The sequence below is a fragment of the Callithrix jacchus genome, chromosome 12, assembly GCF_049354715.1.
Source record: "Callithrix jacchus isolate 240 chromosome 12, calJac240_pri, whole genome shotgun sequence".
In the NCBI taxonomy this organism is placed as follows: Eukaryota; Metazoa; Chordata; class Mammalia; order Primates; family Cebidae; genus Callithrix; species Callithrix jacchus.
The window spans coordinates 126,416,944-126,436,548 of NC_133513.1; the positions used below are offsets into that span (position 1 = coordinate 126,416,944).

At 60.8% G+C, this 19,605-nt stretch overlaps 1 protein-coding gene and 1 pseudogene across 4 annotated transcripts in view; one reads left to right on the forward strand and one right to left on the reverse strand.

Annotated features, from left to right (window-relative positions):
* Window positions 1–6,121: 6,121 nt before the first annotated feature.
* Window positions 6,122–9,703, reverse strand: LOC118146449 (uncharacterized; annotated as a pseudogene). Its single transcript, XR_013525239.1, has one exon. The product of XR_013525239.1 is annotated as an uncharacterized LOC118146449 (transcript).
* Window positions 9,704–9,840: 137 nt separating this feature from the next.
* The window catches only part of ADGRA1 (adhesion G protein-coupled receptor A1), a 41,493-nt gene continuing 31,728 nt past the window's right edge, over window positions 9,841–19,605 (forward strand). For 2 of the 3 annotated variants that reach the window (XM_035269567.3, XM_035269564.3), the window contains exons 1-2: window positions 9,841–10,054; window positions 10,606–10,803. Coding sequence is in view for 2 of the 3 variants with exons in the window: in XM_035269564.3 (XP_035125455.3) it covers window positions 10,801–10,803 (3 nt within the window). In the remaining variant the exon portion in view is untranslated. Of the gene's footprint in view, window positions 10,055–10,359; window positions 10,467–10,605; window positions 10,804–19,605 lie in introns of those variants that run through there. The other variant, XM_035269565.3, reaches the window with a different exon arrangement.

A 19,605-nucleotide genomic window follows, 5' to 3' on the forward strand; every position in this document is an offset into this window, starting at 1 on the left:
AGGCCCACTTAGTGGACCTGGCTGTGTCCAAATTGCATTTGGAGAAAACTGCCTCATCAGGAATCTTTTGGATGAGGAAGTCCTGTTTTATCCGTAGTTTAGGGGTGACAGGGCTGCGCTGCATGATGGGGTGCATGCAATGCTGGCTCCTTGTGCCCCAGTGGGGGGCCCCAGGGTCCCTGGGGTCTGTGGGGCCTCAGGTAGGGTCCTCTGGGGTGACCTACAGGGGAAGATGCCCAGTAGCCTTTCCCCCCCCGAGGTCTGTGAGGGCTGCGCCTGCCCTCGCTCCCCCAGCATCACAGGCCCAAGGTCTGGGTCTGGCCTGGATACCGTTCCAGAGGTGCCCAAAGGAAGCCTTGGACCCTTCTCCCCCGGGCACCCTCAGGGTGTGGGGTAGGCGAGGAACAGACAGGAGCAGACCACCCTCCGTGCGGTGGGCCACAGGGTCCAGAAGGAGGACATGGCAGTGCTGGCTGCGTGGGCTGCAGGCCGGGGGCAGCATCTGAGCAGGATCCACCACATCCAGGTGACACGGGACCGCCTCCTGCCCTCTCAGCCCCATCCTCACACCTTGCTCACCCCTCCGGGTCCTCATGATCACAGCCCTCGCAGGGCACGTGGAACCAGGCACCGTGGACCAGCCGTGGCCTCTGGCTCTGCCTCCACCTCACGCCGAGTCCTGCCCAGTCTCCCCACCAACTGTGCTGGCTGTGAAGACTGCTGAGCATATGGACGCACTGGTCAAATATTTGGAGTCTGTGAACCATATTTTGAAATTAATGAGGATTTTAGCTTTCATAGACTTCCGAAATACGTAAACATGCCAGCTTACAGGAGGCTGCGATATGTCTGAAAGCAACCCCATGTCAGCAGGGCTGTCTGCAGCAGGGAGGTGCCTTTAGGAGCCGAGGGTGCCCAGGCTCCCTGGCCATGTGCCCTGGTGCCTGCGCCCAGAGCCCTGTGGGTTCCCCTGCCTCCTGGGTGACGATGTGTTTCCCAAAGGCAGCGCCTCTTCCAGGGAGGACTGTGCTGCCACGGCCGCCCACCCAGCCCAGATGGAGCCTCCATGCTCATCACCAGCCCCCAGGGCCCCCGGCCCAGTCTCCCCGTCTCCGTGGCACCAGCCGCTACCCACAGATGTAGACAGTTCAAGTGATCACCACCCCCGAGAGCGATTCCAGAGGGCAGGGCCCCCCCACCCAGCCCCGTGCAGGAAGGTTCACTCGCTGCTCCTACGGGAGCCTCATCTGGGGAGAGGGGCTTGTGAGGCTGTGATGGACGCCCTGGAGGCTCTGGGCACGTGCCGTAACCATCTGTCCACGGCTCTGGAGCCGCCAGTGAAGAGTGGTCCTGTGGGCAGGGTGAGTCCCTGCAGCCCACCCCCACTTCAGGTATTTAGCCTGATCTGGGCTTCTGCTATTTCCAACAGCTCAAAGCAGGAATCACTGGCTAAAAGATTATTAGAAATTTTTAAATAGAAAGTATTTTTAGGCTCAAAGATATTTTGAAAGGAGAGAAAGCAGTGTCGGAAGACATGAGGAACTGAGAAACTCCCTGGTGTGCTGGCACTGCCCGTCCTGAAAACCAGTGACTCGGGAATATTAATTTTTAAACAAATCATTATTTTAACAAAATTGCCAGGTGGAGCGACTTGCTTCCGAACACATCTAATTTGGTAAAATTGCTTTGGCCGGGTCGCCAGAAGCCTTGGCAGGAACCAGGCTGGAGGCAGCTGGGCCAGCCGTGGAGGGGAGGCGGCAGCCAGGCAGGGCCAGGCAGTAGGTTTGGTCAGACGGGATGGGTCCCACCAAGGGGCCAGGGCTTGAGCTGGATGAAGCCCGGGCTAGTGGGTGGGCAGGACCTCAGGGACCAGGCCTGTTCAGGGCAGCACCAGGGACAGCTCCCAAGCCCCGGCAGGCTCTGGCCCCCAGGGAGGGGCTGCCCCGTGCCTGCTGGGAGTCCTCCAGACCAGACACCCCAAGGACCGCACCTGGCCTGACCCTCAAAGATGCTCCAGGCCTGTGGGCAAAGCAGGGAAGGCTTCACGAATGTCAGGACAGTGGGGCCCCGTGGGTGAGCGGAGGCAGCAAGGGTGTGGTCGGGGGGAACGCTGCGTGGCCACCTGCTTCCTCCTCAGTGGAGCCACCCTCTTGCCTAAGTGGGACCCTGAGGGGCGCAGTGGGGGCTGAGGCCCCACCCTTCCTGTGACCATAGTCCAAGGATGGCTGGCTGGCCAGAGTCACAGAACAAGACCAGGCCAAGAAAGGCCCCAGAGTCACCCCCACTCCTGGGAAGCCCCCAGCCTTGGACTTGGCCTCAGAGGGACCACCAGGCCCCCAGAGGCAGCTCCCGACCCTCAGGGTGGAGGCTTTTGTGAAAACCAGGTCGTGTGGCTGATTATTCAGGTTTGGAAACCGGAATCGTCTCTGCAATGTGAAACCATCTGGACACTTGGCTGTTTCTGTCTCAGCCTTTATCCCACGTGGAGATCAGGGTGGACGGTCTTGGAGCCAGCTGGCCGGAAGTGCTGCTCTGATTCAGGGAAGCCGGAGTGCGGGCCGGGCTGTAAAAGCTCCGTGTTTACAAATGTTCCCAGGACCCGCATTAACTTCCGAGCCTGGAAGGCTCATCTGTGGGACGTCGGAGGGCCTGAGGGTCCCCCTCGTCTTCACGGAGACGGTGTCTGGTGGCCGTGAGCTTTGCCGTCTGACTGAGTGGATGTGAAGGGGCAGAAGGTCACTTGCGTCGCTCGTGAGGTCGGCAGTGCGGCTCTGCTGTGTTGCTGTCCTTTCCCTGTGACGAGGCCTCATTAAAATTCCACCGCATGTGACCGTTTCTGCGGCAGCGTTCACAGGAAGCATCCTCGCCCCACGTCTGTGGCCGGGTGCCCAGGCCGCATATCAGCCCTCAGAGGAATGGACAGGGACTCACACCAAACACTCACGGGCCTGTCTGGAGCGGCCGCAGCACTCGGGGTGCTTCTGTGGAGCACGTTCTCTACTGAGCACCAATGGGGCGCCCTCCCCGGCCTGCTGAACCCCAACTCCATGGAGAGGGATCGGGCCTCACCAGGGCCGTCGGGTGGAAGAGAGCACCAGGGGAGCAGGCTGCGTGCTTGTGGGCGCCCCGAGGTCGTCCACTCACAGAAGCCAAGTTCTCATCATCAGCTCGCCCCCCGCCCCAGCCACAGGACCCTGGAGCCCGAGCTTCCTTGGCAGCAGGAAGTGTTGCAACCAGACTGGGCTCCGGGCAGCCCACAGCAGGCGCTGCTCCACGTGAGGGTTCTGTGCCAGGCACAGCCACTGGATGCGGGGACCCTGTGGGCCCCCGGCTATGGCAGCGTGGTCACAGCCACTCCCATCCCCCACTCAAGCGTCCAGACAGAGGCCAGCAAAGCGCCTGAGCCGCAGGAGATTTAATCCATCAGTGAACAGCTGAGGATGTCAGAATCCTATGTCTGGGGTGGGGTGGGGCCTGTGGGGCCTGGGAAGAGTGGGTTCGGGTGTGCCACCCCCCGAGTGTGAGCAGAGCCACGGCACAGACATTGCCCACACTGCTCAGTGCACACCTCCCCCTTGCACCCCCTCGACACCTGCCTGCCCCCCCACCTGCAGAATGAACAGAATTCCACACCCACCCCGCTCCTCGCCTGATCCTAGATTACCCCAGGTGCTCGGGTCTAGTCCTGAGTGGCCACACCAGGGCCCCCAGGACCTTGTAGATTGGGCTTTCTATACAGCCTCCCTCCCTGTGAACACCCACACAGCACCCACTGCTCCTTCTTCCTGTACCCTCCACGAGAGTCCCAGCTTGTGAAGGGAGGGCCTTTATGCCTTTGCCAAGGAGGAGAAGGTATCTGAGGTCCAGCAGGTAGAGGCCTGTGAGACCCCACAGCCTTGGCCTGGGGCAGGCGTAGGATGGTGAGACAGAGCATAAGGTCCCTGACCCTCCACACCACCCCTCACGCAGCTGGACCCCTGACCCGCAGAGTCCGCCCCACAGCCCAGCACAGGATGATGGGGCCCCATTCACCCCCTGCAACCTGGATGCGTGTGCCAGGGCCTCGCCCTGGAAGCAGAGGCCTGCCCAAGGCACCGTGGCTGCAGGCCCAGTTCAGGGAAGGCTTCCAGTGTGACACCCACCTGAGGGCCTCATTCTGCAGGGCCCCACGAGCCCCAGAGGTGCCTGTTCATCCCACGTGGTGGTCAGTGGAAGGCCTGTGAGGTTCCCCAGCGGTCTGCGGCCTTGGAGGGAGACTGCACTTGCCCCGAGTCCTCTCAGGGGCTCCGCTGAGCACTTGTTAGAGAGGCGGCAGCGCGGAGAAGATTTCAGGTTTGTTAATTTTATTTGGTTCTCAAAGGAGGCTTCACCTCAGGGTAAGCACGAATCCGTTGGCTTGAATCTTGGCTGGGAATGGTCTGCCAAGTTCAAACTGATGCTGGTTTCCGTGGCAACCGGAGAGCCGGTTTTAATTCCACTCAGCGAGCGAGGGCTGCTGCCCGCTGTCAGGGAGGACGGTGGCCCTGGCTCCCGTGAGCTCTGCAGCCAGGCTGCCCACCCCCTGCAGGCCGCCATTTCCCCTCCCTAAGGAGGCGGCAGGAGCAGGCGCCCCACATCTCATGTCCAGCAGGACGTCTCCTCAGAGGGAAGAAGCTACATCCGGTACTGAGAAGCCTGAAGGCGCCTGCGGGGAGGCCCCAAAGTTTCGGAGGAGATCAGAGTGCTGACAGCCAGGCCACTCTTAGAATGGAACCCAAAACTGACGCCGAAGGAAGGCAGAATCACAGAGCAGTGGGAAGGACGAGGCGTCCCATGTACCCTGACCCTGTGAGCTGGGGCCTTGGGTGACAAATTAAACAACAAAGCCCCTCAAGAGTCACGTGTTTCAGAAGTGGGTTCTCTCTGCTGCCGGGTCAGCATCTAGCAGGTGTCCCTTTGGAAGGTCAGTGTTGAAGGTGTAGATTTGCATAAGGAAGAATCTCCCTCACCCCCACGCCCCAGTGCCAGCCCCACCTCCACCGAGACCAATTGAGCTTCGTTCAGACTGCCTGGCCCTCCGCAAACTCCTCCACAGGCCCTTCCACAAACCCCCTGCAAACCTCTCCACAAACCCCCTGCAAACCCCCCCTGCAAACCCCTCCATAAACCCCCTGCACACCCCTCCACAAACCCCCTGCACACCCCTCCACAAACCCCCTGCAAACCCGTCCACAAACCCCCTGCACATCCCCCACAAACCCCCTGCAAACCCCTCCACAAACCCCCTGCACACCCCTCCACAAACCCCTCCACAAACTCCCTGCAAACCCCCTGCAAACCCCTCCACAAACCCCCTGCACACCCCTCCACAAAACCCCTGCACACCCCTCCACAAACCCCCTGCACACCCCTCCACAAACCCCCTGCAAACCCCTCCACAAACCCCCTGCACATCCCCCACAAACCCCCTGCAAACCCCTCCACAAATCCCCTGCACACCCCTCCACAAACCCCTCCACAAACTCCCTGCAAACCCCCTGCAAACCCCCTGCACACCCCTCCACAAACCCCCTGCACACCCCTCCACAAGCCCCCTGCACACACCCCACAAACCCCCTGCAAACCCCTCCACAAACCCCCTGCACACCCCTCCACAAACCCCTCCACAAACTCCCTGCAAACCCCCTGCAAACCCCTCCACAAACCCCCTGCAAACCCCTCCACAAACCCCCTGCAAACCCCTCCACAAACCCCCTGCAAACCCCTCCACAAATCCCCTGCATACCCCTCCACAAGTTCCCACAAACCCCCTGCACACCCCCCCACAAACCCCCTGCAAACCCCCTGCAAACCCCTCCACAAACCCCCTGCACACCCCTCCACAAACCCCCTGCAAACCCCCTGCAAACCCCTCCACAAACCCTCTGCAAACCCCTCCACAAACCCCCTGCAAACCCCTCCACAAACCCCCTGCAAACCCCTCCACAAGCCCCCACAAACCCCCTGCACAACCCCCCTGCAAACCCCCTGCAAACCCCTCCACAAGCCCCCACAAACCCCCTGCACAACCCCCCACAAACCCCCTGCAAACCCCTCCACAAGCCCCTGCAAACCCCCTGCATACCCCCCACAAACCCAGCGATTTCTTTTGAGAACATCTTTCCTCCCACAGCGAGGCAGGAGACGATGGCCCTGGGGCCACATGCCTGCCACCGCCTGCTTCCATGTGGACCGTGAGGTGGGGCCACATGCCTGCCACTGCCTGCTTCCATGTGGACTGTGAGCTGCGTGTTCTTACAGTTTTAAACCATCAGAAAAAGTCAAAAGAAGAATAACCCTTCATGACCCATCCATGGATGACACTTCATGGCATGCAGCCACACCCCTCGCTGCCACGCTGCTCGCAGTGCCAAAGCCAGGAGGCCGCCTGCCCCTGGCAGAGAACGTGGCTGGAGGGGCTGCGGCTGGTCAGCCCTGGGCATCTGCTTGGCAAGGCTTCTGTCTGCAGTTTTCCGTCGAGCACATGGAGTTGCTGCTGAGAAAGGGGTGGTGTAGATGCGGTGACCATGACCAGCATTTAGCCATCTGTGCTGTGGGCCGAGGAGGCCTGCGTGGGCCCACCTGGCTGCATGGGAGCTGAGCCTCCCTGAGGAGGAGGGAATGGTGCCTAGGGTCCTACCTGGCTCCCTCATGGCTGAGTAAGCCGAGGGATTCCTCTCTGTGAAGCCCTTAACCTCTGTAACTATGTATCATCATAATCACCAACATATCCTCTGGCTCTGCCCCTCTGGCAGAATCCACGCAATACCCATGAGACACTTCAGTAAACACCTAGATAGACCCTGCCTTATACACCCAGGGGGCAAGCATAGCACATTTCCCAAGCTAGGAATCTCTTTTTCACCACGAGACTCTTCATGGACGTATGTTTTGAAATGGCATCAAGCGTGGGTTTATTCAGGTCTTAAAATTTCATTCTTGTTCATCTTATTTCCATTTCCTGGTCTTTTCTATCATTTTTTTCTTTTGTTTTCCTCTCTTGGGGAGGTAAGAGACAGGGAGGCAGGTGACACTCCCAGCCGTGTCCCTGCAACGTGCATGAGGCGCTTTCCTCCAGTTGGGACTAGAAATGTGGGCCCTGTGGCCAGTTGGTGCCGCGGCCGACCCCGCAGTCCAGAAAGCAGAAACTTTGCCAATGAACAGCGAGCAGAGAGAAGGCCAAGGGGAGGGGGCCGGGGGCCGTGAGCTCTGAGGGAGGACAAGTGCTGACGTCCCCAGGCAGACGGCCGCCGGCTCGCCCGCTGAACACCACCCAAAGGCCTGGTGATCCTCCAGGCAGCCAGGCTCCTCATCCCACCCCACAATGCCTGCAGACTTTTGGAATGCACAACTGCAAGTGGGGTCTGACCCACACCTGGAAGAGCACCGACTGTTCGTGCCTCGGTTTCCCCATCCCACAGCCATGTGGAGCTATTCAGGAGGTTGTGCCCCATCCCAGCTCCACTCTGGACATGAGACCTGAAGCAGGTGCCCTCTGAGGGCAGCTCCAGGAAAGGGATGGTAGAGCAGCCGGGAGGGGTCGGGGAGCAGCTGTGAGTGAGCAGGAGACACTCAGTGCCCCCACCCTTCACAAGGCTGAGCCCCACAGATGCCCCAGGCAGCTCTGGAACACGTGGCACTGCCAGCTTCCCCCGGGATCCCTCTCCTTCACTCAGGTCAGCACTGGGTATGGAATGGGGGTGCCAGCCTCCTGGTCCAGACCACCACATGCGGGAGCAGGAGGACATTCCCATGCCAGTGGACCTGCCTGCCTCAAGCGCTGGACCCAGGGCCCCCACAGCACCCAGTAAACTTCTGTGTGCCCCACCAGATGCCAGGGACATCCAGGGCTTGACAACCTTTCCCTTTGGAGCCTGTGGGGGCCAAGCCCAGGGCTCACACCAGTTGGGCTCAGACAGACAGTGGGGGCTTCTCTAGGGCCTCCTGAGGCCTGGCTGGCTCCATCACCCTCCCTCTGCCCCCACAGCATCGAGAAGTTCCCCCAAAAAGCCCCCCATGAGATTCAGGGCAGTGCTTGAGTCCATGTCCGGAGAGAGACAAGCCAGGGCCTGTTCTATGCTCCAATCATGATGTGTTAGGACCCCCCGGGAGAGACAGGTTGACCTGTGCTCACCTTGGCACCCCACACCTGGAGCAGTCTCTGTGCTGGGAGCTGCTGGGTGCAGGAGGAAGATGTCATGGCAGAGCCCGTGGGGACCCCCAGCCTGGGAGCATCAGCGGCAGTACCCTCTCCTTGCTGCCAGCCCCTTCCCAGCCTTCTTGTCCAGGGCCATCACCCAGGGGACACCAGGGGCTTCAAGGCTCCAGGGGGCAATGCTACCAAGGGAGTCAGGACAGCCGGGGCCTGGGGGGCCTGGAGCTTCTCCACCTAGAAACTGGCCATCGCCAGCCCCATGTTCCTCAGCTGGAGTTCAGGAGTCATCACAGCGTCCCCACAGAGGGGCTCCAGGAACTCCCGCTGGATGGGGTAGTGGGGCCCTGGGAACATCCCACTCAAAGGTCCCATAATGAGAGGCCAGGGAAGCAGAACCCTGGCACCCCTGCAACTAAGTCTGCCTCTGTGAGTCTTCACGACAACCCCCCAATAGTGCAGGCTTCAGGCCCCTCAAAATCCAGGGCAGCAGGGCATGGGGACCCCCCTGAACAGGTGCCAGGGTCAGAGAACCTGGGGCAGAAGCAGCCATGTAAAGGTGGAGGCCAAAGAAGAAACAGGTGGAGGCCGAGGAGGAAACAGGTGGAGGCTGAGGAGGGGACAGGTGGAGGCCCAGGAGGGGACAGGTGGAGGCCAAGGAGGAGACAGGTGGAAGCCCAGGAGGAGACAGGTGGAGGCCCAGGGGGAAACAGGTGGAGGCCGAAGAGGAAACAGGTGGAGGCCGAGGAGGAAACAGGTGGAGGCCGAAGAGGAGACAGGTGGAGGCCCAGGAGGAGACAGGTGGAGGCCGAAGAGGAAACAGGTGGAGGCCGAGGAGGAAACAGGTGGAGGCCGAGGAGGAAACAGGTGGAGGCTGAGGAGGAAACAGGTGGAGGCCGAGAAGGAAACAGGTGGAGGATGAGGGGGGAGGAGGAGGGGGTATGGGGTCGCCCAGGGCAGCTCCTGAGCCACCCTTGCTGAGGCTGCCCGTGCCCCACAGAGCTGAGCTTGTGACAAAAACTCGAGTGACCTGGACCCACCTTGTGGGGTAGGAGGCCCCAGGGGGCAGGATGGGGGCCTGTGGGCTGCGGGCAGAGCCCACGCCTCACTGCGGGTGGGAGGCTGGGCTGTGTGGCTCACGGCCCCAGCCCGGCCTCCATGCTCACCTCGGCTCGGTGGCCCAGGCTGCAGGAGGGTTGGGTGGGGGACAGGGACCCTTTCTGCACTGCTGCAACCCCGGCCGTCTCCACCGGCTGGTCCGCCCTGCTGACTCACACTGGGATGGTTCACTACGGGCGCACCTCAGCTTTGGCGTATCCGGGCTTGAGAATTTAATAAAGGGTGGAAAATTCCCTCCACATCCATCTCCTTGTTTATTCTCTGTTCTCGCGGCTCTCCCCGGATGGAGATTTCCTTTGAGAATAACACGGGGTCGCGCAGTCCTCGGCTGGGCGAGTTTCCGCGCCAGGTCTGGTGCCTCGGGCGGGCGCGAGTGGAGCCGGGTGTCTCTTTAAATGGGCTCTGCAGTGTGACGGCGGCCGCCCGGCTGGAGGAGCCGTCCCCACCCTGCGGCAGGAGCCCGCCCGCCGCCATCGCCCGCCCCGGTCCCCATGGTTACGCGCCTGCCTCCGGCCGCCCGGGTCCCCGCTGTCGCCGCGGGAGGCGAGCGCAGAGGCGGCGGTGCTGCTGGCCTGGCCGGGGCCGCCCGTGCGCGGGGCTGTGACTCACCGGCCGGCGCCGCAGCCCCGCAATCTGTTGATAACTCGCCGCCAGCCCCGCCGCGGCCCTGGCGGATGGAGAGCGGGTCCCCGGCGCGGGGGGCGCAGCGCGTCGGCCTCGGGGAGAGCGGCCCGGCCGCCCCTGCAGCTGCTTCGGCCGAGGCAGGTGAGAAGTTGCGGTCTGGGCGGCTGGAGGGGCGCGCGAGGCCGCCCTGGGGTGACGCCGGCCGCGGGGAAAGCGGCTCCGAGTAACTTTCGGCTTCGCTGGGGCGGAAGGCGCCGCGGAGATCCGGGGTCCCCGCCCAGCGCCCCGGCCTGAGCTCTACCACCTCCAGGCAGAGCGGGCGCCAGGGCCGGGCTGGGGCGGGCAGTGAACCCGGTGCCGGCTCCCGGGGCGAACGCCCGGCGCGCCCCTGGCTTTGTGCAGCGGGAGATGGCTGAGTTTGGCTCCGGAGCCGGGAGGGGGAGAGCAGATTGATTTTTAAATATGGAGAAGGAGACGCATCAGCCGCGGGCGCGTTCTGTCCGAGAGGCGCGGAGACCCCAATCCCCACCGGCGCAGCCTCCGTGAGCCGCAGGTGCAGCCCCCAGGCCGCCCGGCGGAGGGGAGGGACGGACCGAGAGGGGCCGCGGCTGCTCCCTGGCAGGGTCGGGGGTTGCGCGCTGCCCACCGCGGGGACCCTCCGCCCGCCCCGCTCACCACCGCTGTCTTCGCAGATGGGAGCAGCTCCGGGACCGCGCCCGCCGCGCCACGGTCACCCTGAGGCCCCGGCCTGGGAGTGCGACCTCCTGGCCGCTGTCTGGGACTTTGACCTTCCGGAGGCCATGGAGGCTGGAGGGGAGAAGGGCGCGACCTAAGGGCCTGGACGCCTCCTCCCGCGGCGCTCGCACTCCAGTAACTTTGCAGCGCTCATGGTGAGTACCGGGTCCTGGGGGTCTTACGGCCGGGGCCAGGCCAATGCGGGGGTGGCCACCCGCTTGTGGACTGCCTGGCAAGAAAAGTTGTGGAGTGTTTGGCGGGTGACCGGGCTTGGGGCACAGTGCCAGGGTAGGGGCCCGGGGCAGGCCTGGAGGCTCTCCAGGGCCGCCTATCTGGGCGCCCTCTGCTCCCGCAGGCTGGGTGCTGATCATAGTAATTAGCTGCAGGCATACGGCAATGTCGAATCATTAATCAATGGAGGTGGCATCCGTGCCCTGTGAAAACCTTGTCTGGGCCCAGGCTGGGGTCCCTGCCACCCCAGGCCCCTCCACCCCGGTCACAAGGCCTCCCCCACTGCACCCTGCAACCCCTTCCCATCAGAAAGTTGATGAAAGCCAATGGGGACAGACGTGGGTGGGCTTGGGCAGTGGAGGCTGTGGCGGAGAGAAGGCGGCCGCGCACAGGGCAGACGCAGGAAGGGTGTTTCGCGGGGAAGGGGCTTCTGGCAGGCGGCTGTCTGGAGCGGCCAGCGGGCCCATCGCACGTCCTTCCCTGAGGCTCGGGCAAGCTTTCGCTGCGGTTGCTGACGGTCTGGGTTCCGGAAGGGCTGACAGCTGAGTGAACAATGCATTGTGTGTGCTGCTAAGGACAGCTGACAGGCGGTGAGGACCCAGGGCACGTGCAGAGAATGCCAACGGCCCCCAGAATGTGCAGCCGCCACAGACGCCGGCACGCGTGCTTCAGAGTGACCTGGTGTTCGCTGCACAAGGAGACATCCGTCTGATTCACTTGCTCATTTTCTTCTTGTTCCATTCAAAATGTCCGAGCAAGAGATGCCTTTTGCCAAAACTCAGCATCATCCCCCAGTGTGGCTACACCTCCGAGGCTGGCCCAGGTCTCCGCACTTACCTTTCAGACACCTGACAAGGTTTGAGCATCCAGCACCGACAGCACCTCAGGAGGCAGCACGCCGGCCCCAGGGCTCCTGCCCGCCCCAGAACTCCCACCAGCCTCAAGAACCGCCACTGTCGCCTGCAGGTGCCACATCCAGCGTAGCCCCAGGCCTCCCAGTTGGCAGGATCTGTGGCTTTTCTGCCTCAAATTCAGGTCCTCGTCTGCAAAATGGAAAGCTGTCATTGACAGAGGACAGTGAATGAAATGGAGAAGGGCTTCAGAAGGCGGCGGGCAGGTGGTGGGCTGCAGCTCCAGGTCCTGCTCATCCCCTTCCTCGCCTCCTCCTCTCCAACCCTCAGCCCCTCTACAAAAACCTGTGCAGGGCCCTCCCCAGTCCAAGAAGGGTACCCTCCCCTCACAGGCTGAGCCAGTCCGATCACTCTCTTCTCAGCTCCTGGCTCCTGGTGGAGCTTCCTGCTGCCACCTGCTCTGCCCAGGGCCACCGGGTCCCAGCCGGCCGGGAGCTGCCCAGCCCAGGGTTCCTGTTTACCCAAGACTGTGAAAGCCTGTTCAGTTCTATTTGTCTGGAGAGTGTGGCATTTCAGCAGTTCACTGGGGTTTTTATTCATAACAAGTAACATTGACATCCAAGTGAATCTCTGAAAGGGATCGATGGTGTGTGGGGTTCACAGTGTGGACACGTGGCAGGCTCACCCCATGGCTGCAGGGTCTTGGGAAGGAAGCCTGGAGGCCATGGCCAGGGCAGGGTGGCCCCACTCTGCGTGCCCCACTGCTGAGCTTTAGGAGGCTCCCAGCCCCTGCGGGGGGCAAGCTGCCTGCTGAGCTCCGAAGGGTAAGGGCACTGGACCCTGAGCTGCTGTCCCGCAAGCTGGCCAGCCGGGCGGTGCTCTCCATAGGCGGTGCTCTCCATTGTCAGCCCATGGTGCTCTCCATTGTCAGCCCATGGTGCTCTCCATTGTCAGCCCATGGTGCTCTCCATTGTCAGCCCATGGTGCTCTGCATTGTCAGCCCATGGTGCTCTCCATTGTCAGCGCATGGTGCTCTGCATTGTCAGCCCATGGTGCTCTCCATTGTCAGCCCATGGTGCTCTCCATTGTCAGCCCATGGTGCTCTGCATTGTCAGCCCATGGTGCTCTCCATTGTCAGCCCATGGTGCTCTGCATTGTCAGCCCATGGTGCTCTCCATTGTCAGCCCATGGTGCTCTGCATTGTCAGCCCATGGTGCTCTCCATTGTCAGCCCATGGTGCTCTGCATTGTCAGCCCATGGTGCTCTCCATTGTCAGCCCATGGTGCTCTGCATTGTCAGCCCATGGTGCTCTGCAGGAGGGAAACTGCTCCCCTCTGGAGGGACCTGCAGGCCACTTGTCTGGTGGTTAAAGCTTGGGCACGTCCTCTTGCGAGCTGCGTCTCCATCACCATTGTTAACGAGCGAAAGCAAATGTGAACTTGCCAGTCTCTTCGAGGGGTGCTGTTAGGACCTATGAACCAGCGGGCTCTGGAGTAGGTGTCACTTTGCACCCTGTGACCTGCAGGCCTCACACTGGGCTCAGGGAACAGCTGTTCTCCAGGAGCTCCAACTGTCAGTCTTTGGAACACGATAAAATTGCAGACATTTCTGCTTTCCCTGTGTCTGCTTCCCTCAGACTCTGAGTCTGGTGGCCTCGCTGAGACACCTTACACTCAGCACAGGCTCCGGCTCTCCCAGTAACACCGTTTGTAGTCAGAAACTAACTGAATAATCAGATTGGTGTGACTGACGTGGTGTGGTGTGTGATGTGGGTTGGTGTACTGTGACACAGTACGGACTGGGATGGGGTGGTATGGACTGGTGTAGTGTGGATGGTGTGGAGTGGGGTGGTGTAGATGGTGTGCTGTGGTTGCTGTGGGGTGGATGGTGTGGATGGTGTGCTGTGGTTGCTGTGGGGTGAGGTGGGGTGGATGGTGTGCTGTGGTTGCTGTGGGGTGAGGTGGGGTGGATGGTGTAATGTGGTTGCTGTGGGGTGGGTGGTGTGGATGGTATAGTGTGGTTGCTGTGGGGTGAGGTGGTGTGGATGGTGTGCTGTGGTTGCTGTGGGGTGAGGTGGTGTGGATGGTGTGCTGTGGTTGCTGTGGGGTGAGGTGGTGTGGATGGTGTGCTGTGGTTGCTGTGGGGTGAGGTGGTGTGGATGGTGTGCTGTGGTTGCTGTGGGGTGGGGTGGTGTGGATGGTGTGCTGTGGTTGCTGTGGGGTGAGGTGGTGTGGATGGTGTAGTGTGGTTGCTGTGGGGTGAGGTGGTGTGGATGGTGTGCTGTGGTTGCTGTGGGGTGAGGTGGGGTGGATGGTGTAATGTGGTTGCTGTGGGGTGGGGTGGTGTGGATGGTGTAATGTGGTTGCTGTGGGGTGAGGTGGTGTGGATGGTGTAATGTGGTTGCTGTGGGGTGAGGTGGTGTGGATGGTGTAGTGTGGTTGCTGTGGGGTAAGGTGGTGTGGATGATGTAATGTGGTTGCTGTGGGTTGAGGTGGTGTGGATCGTGTGCTGTGGTTGCTGTGGGGTGGGTGGTGTGGATGGTGTAGTGTGGTTGCTGTGGGGTGAGGTGGTGTGGATGGTGTAGTGTGGTTGCTGTGGGGTGAGGTGGTGTGGATGGTGTAGTGTGGTTGCTGTGGGGTGAGGTGGTGTGGATGGTGTAGTGTGGTTGCTGTGGGGTGAGGTGGTGTGGATGGTGTAGTGTGGTTGCTGTGGGGTGAGGTGGTGTGGATGGTGTAGTGTGGTTGCTGTGGGGTGAGGTGATGTGGATGGTGTAATGTGGTTGCTGTGGGGTGAGGTGGTGTGGATCGTGTGCTGTGGTTGCTGTGGGGTGGGTGGTGTGGATGGTGTAGTGTGGTTGCTGTGTGGTGATGTGGTGTGGATGGTGTGCTGTGGTTGCTGTGGCATGGGGTGGTGTGGATGATGTAGTGTGGTTGCTGTGTGGTGGTGTACCCAGGAAGGGGAACCTAGGAAGCCAAGAGTGGTTGCTGTGTGGTGATGTGGTGTGGCTGGTGGAGTTTTGTTTTTGTGGGATAGGGTGTAGTATAGAGATGTGATTTTCCCCTCTGTCACTACTTTTTTTTGTGAAATGGAGCCTCACCTTGTTGCCAGGCTAGAGTGTAGTTGCGTTATCCCAGCTCACTGTAACCGCCCTCTCCTGGGCTCAAGCGATTCCCCTGCCTCCGCCTCCCAAGTAGATGGGACTACAGGCATGCGCCGCCATGCCCAGCTTGTTTTTCGCATTTACTAGAGGCAGGGTTTCACCATGCTGGCCAGGAGGGTCTCAATCTCCTGACCTCGTTGTCCGTCTGCCTCGGCCTCCCAAAGTGCTGTGATTCCAGGTGTGAGCCACTGCGCCTGGCCCTTTGTCGAGGCTTCCATTCCACAACTGCAGCATTGACATGCAGCTGGGAGCTCGAGCTCATCTTCCTTTCAGCGTTCAGGCCCCGTGCCTATGGCACCCTCACCTGGTTAGCGTCTGTGATTCTGTGTGGTCACCTTTGAGCTGCCAGCTCTGTGAGGGGGGTGGGGGACCTCACAGAGAACTGAACAGAGCCCCTTCCAGCTCTCAATTCCGGGCTGACTCTTCCTCACTGGAAGTGCCCTCGGCCGGGCACCGTGGTTCACGCCTGTAATCCCAGCACTTTGGGAGGCTGAGGCAGGAGGATCACCTGAGGTCAGGAGTTCAAGACAAGTCTGGCCAACGTGGTGAAACCCCGTCTCTACTAAAAATACAAAAAGTAGCCAGGTATGGTTGTGGGCGCCTGTAAACCCAGCTACTTGGGAGGCTGAGGCAGGAGCATTGCTTGAACCTGGGAGGTGGAGGTTGCAGTGAACTGAGATCACACACTGCACTCCAGCCTGGGCGACAAGAGCGAAGCTTCACCTCGGAAAAAAAAAAAAAAGAGTTTGGAAGCGCCATTCACTGCGTCCTTCAATTCCCAATGGCAGGACTGAGTGAGAGGCCAAGCCTGACCCGCCCCCGCTTGGGGTGGGGGAGCCCAGAGACCTGGTGTGTGCAGAGAGTTCCTTGAGTCTCACACTTCCCTCCCCACACGTCAGCACCCCCAGAAAGGACAGAGTGCCTTGGAAGACTCCACGGAGATCGGGCTGAAGGGTGAAGCCCTCCAGCGCCGGCGCTGTGACTCTGGGAAGCTCACAGGCCCAAGGTCAAGGCCAGGCTCCTGGTGGTGCCCCCAGGAAGGGGAACCTGGGAAGCCAAGAGTGAGGAGGAGGCTGCAGGTGCACCCGAGGCCCTGCTGTCCAAAGGCAGCCCTGAACAGAACCAGGGTCAGGTCCTGGGCCAGCCACGGCTGTGGGAGATTCGGAGCTCTGAGTAGCTGGGAAGAAGTGAGCCCGCGTGTGGGGGCGCTTATCTCTGCGGGACTCACATGGTGGCCTCTGCCTGGCCTGGGTGTTCAGGAGGGGCAGGGGCCTGGGGCGCAGGATCTCTCACGGGCCTGAGGATAGTCGGTTGGGTTTCCGAACATTTCGGAGCTGTACTGTAAAATTAAGAACTTGAAACAAGTAACTACCAGTCTAGAAGGAAAGTATCTATGACATTTTAACTTTTTCTCCCAAATGTCTTCAAATCTTTACGAGCCCACATACCTCTCCAAGAAAAAATCATAACAGACCTTACAGACGTCATGCGGAATACGGACCATCTGTGATCGGGGTGAATCCATCGCTTCTCCTGTACCTCTGCCTTTCCCCTGGAACGCACACATGTAGATGCAATTACTATTTAAAAGGCAACCGGGAATACACCGGGCTCTCATGAAACCAGTCTTCGTTGGCACAGAACCAGGAAGTAAAACAGGGAGAACCAGGAAGAAGCACCCGAGTGAAGAAGGAGAAAGGGAGGAGGGGAGGACGGGGGAAGGGAAGGTGGGAGGAAGGAAGGAAGGGAGGGAGGGAGGGAGGGGAGAGAACCTGAACCTGGAAGGAGGAGGAGAAGGAGGAGGACGGGAAGCACCTGGAGGACACCTGTTCCTTCCTCACCAGCCCCAGACTGTCAGGGAGGAATGTCGCTTCGGGCAGCTGGTATTCCTCAGGTTTGAAGAGGTCACTTTGCCACCTCTCGCTGTCACAGAAGGGTTAAGTTTTGATCAGAAAATTCACACATAACTTGACCGACCCGTCTCTTTAACCCCCTGACCCACTTGATGGGCAGAACACACCAAAGAGGACTCCATTTAGAAAGAGAGAAAATGTAGAAGGAAGTTGGCTGAGAAAGAGGAGACACGAGGAAGCCGGACCTGGAGTCCCCCACGTTGGGCCACACGCTGGCGGCACCGTTGGCTCCGAGGCGGCGATGGGAGGTGGAAGCTGCCTTCCCAGGGGAAGCGGAGATGGCTCTGGGCGGCTTCTCCAGCAACCTGGGCCATCCTGCAGGCACAGAACCGAGCTGCCATTCTGGCCATTTCATCTGCGCCAGAAAGGTTGGGGGCCACCTTCATCCACCCCACCCGCCCCCTTGGGTTTTCTGCACCGTGTTCTTCAGACCCCAAGCCCGTCTGCGTTCTGCACCGAGGATCCCGGAGATCCGAGCGGTCTGCGGCGAGGGTCCCAGAGCTCTGCTTCTGTGGCCTTGCAGGGACCTGTCCGCCACCACGTCAGTCGGGCTCCGTTCAGCCAGAAACCGGACCATCAGACATGGGGACACGTGCAAAGAGGAGCCCATGAAGATGCAAACTTTGAAATACAGAATCTGTCTCCACTACACAGCACCTCCTTTGAAATTTAAATGTCACCTCTAAAAATGTAAAAAGGCACTGCCGGTAACTGGAATTTGTGGAAAAGAAAAAAAATAAAGCAAAACAAATCAAATGTCTGTTTCTTACCAAATCTTTTGCTGACCCACGGATCACCGCACAGGTGGGGTCCCCGGCCAGGCCATCAGTCTCACAGCAGCTCCGGGAGTCCAGCCTGCCCTGCTGCCTCGGTCCTGTGAAGCCTTGCCGCTTGGTCTTCAGGGGAGAAGCCCCCACGCACGCCGCCGTGGCCCCTACTGTCACCGGAGCCCGGGAGGTGTCCTCCCCCACAGCACAGCCCACATCTCGGACGCGCACTCTGAGATGCTTGCCTCTTGCGTGAAAAGCAGCTCTGATGGGGTTAACACGAAGGAGTTTTGTGTTTGTGACTAAAAGCCGCAGACAGGAGCCTTCACGTGTCTCCTTCACCAGCCCTGGGGATGGAGGCAGCGGGACAGGATGCAGCTGGCAGGTGCCCGACACTGGGGCTCGCATTTTTGGTGCCGCCCCTGCCCCCACCCCAGCAGCTGAGCAGGAGTCTGAACTCAGCAGGAAGGCGCTGCGGCCACAGCAGACCAGGAAGGCCCTGGGGGGATGTGTGAGGGCGGGGGCCAGACCACCCCGGCTCTTCAACACAACTGATGCGAAGTCCTTGCTCCAGCGTGACCCACCAAGGAAACGCTCCTGGTAGAATCGGGAGGGGGCTGGACACGGAGCGACCACACACGGCTTCGCCCCTGGATCCGGGTTTGCAATAGTGGCTCGTGGGTACTGTGGAAAGGGTTTCAGTTCAGGTTTACTTTAGACCTAGGTCAATGTCATGGAGGAAAAGCCATCGATTCTCATGGAAGAATCCTGGGGAAGAGAATCCCAGGGTGTTGCTCGTGCCCCGTCAAACCTTCAGTTCTTCCACCGACATGGGGCATCCTCCTCCTCCCAGCAGCAGAGAACTCACGAGATAACCTGAGCCAGGAACACGAGCTTCTCCGTGACTTTGGAGCTGCCTGCATGTGGCAGGAAGTGGGCGCCAACGGAGCCAGCAAATTGGGGACAACGGGCCCCAGCGCCCCCTGAGCCCCTCGAGGGCCCCATCCATCATCTCCCGACTGCACCCCTCCAGAAGCCAGAACGCCAAGGAGGGACATGAGGCGCATCTGCAGCAGGCCGGGCTGTCCCTGGGGCTGCTCTCCAGGGGAAGCGGGAGCCAGAGCTGGAGCTGGGAACAGATGCTCGTCCCTCACCTATTGAGGACGCGATTGGCACTTTGGGCTCTGGGGCACTCAGGAGAATCTGGGCAGAGGCCCACCAAGCTCAGCTGTTCACAGAGGGGCAGAGTGAGCGTGGGGCTCCCAGGCCCTGGCCTTCCTGAACACCCTCAGGGACCTCGGTCCAGGGTGGGCCTCAGAGCCAAGCCTGAACCACAGGGCCTCTGTCTCTGTGGGGCCTCGGCGTCCAGGAGGAAATGGGCAGATTCTAGACACCCTGAGGGAAGCCAAGCGTCTGCTGTGCACGCCGGCTCTGCGTCATCACACGGATACCTGCTCCTCTCACACAGGTGCCTGCACCCTCGCACAGGTTTAGGCCCCTCTTCCCGGGGTGTTTGTGTTTGTGACTAAAAGGGCCCCACCAGTGCCTGCCCTGGTCAGCCAGCCCCTCGGCTCCCTGGAGCACTCTCTGAGCACAGTGGACACTCCCTGGCCAGCCAGGGCCTCGTCTCGGCTGGGCGGACAGGAAGTGTGGATTCAGGGGGGAAGCAGGAGCTCTGGGGCCCGCTGGCTGCCTGCTTCCCCACACCGGTGATGCCGCCTCCGCCCAGCACCCTTCACGCACCAGAGGCTCCCTTTCTACTTCCCACCTCACTCAGCCACTGCCATCCCAGAGGCCCGGACAGCTGCCTCCTCCTGCCCGACACCCAGGGCAGCATCCACGGTGCCTTCAGAGCTGCCAGAGCCTGGTGCAGGTGCAACAATCACCGCTGGGTGCAGAGGGGCCAGGTGACTGCAGCCCCCACCCCTGCCGGCAGCCACCCATGGGGTTCTTACAGGGATGCAGCACCTACCCCGCGGGGTACACTCGCCTGCCCGAGGGTCATAACTAAACACCACACAGTAGGGTCCTAAAG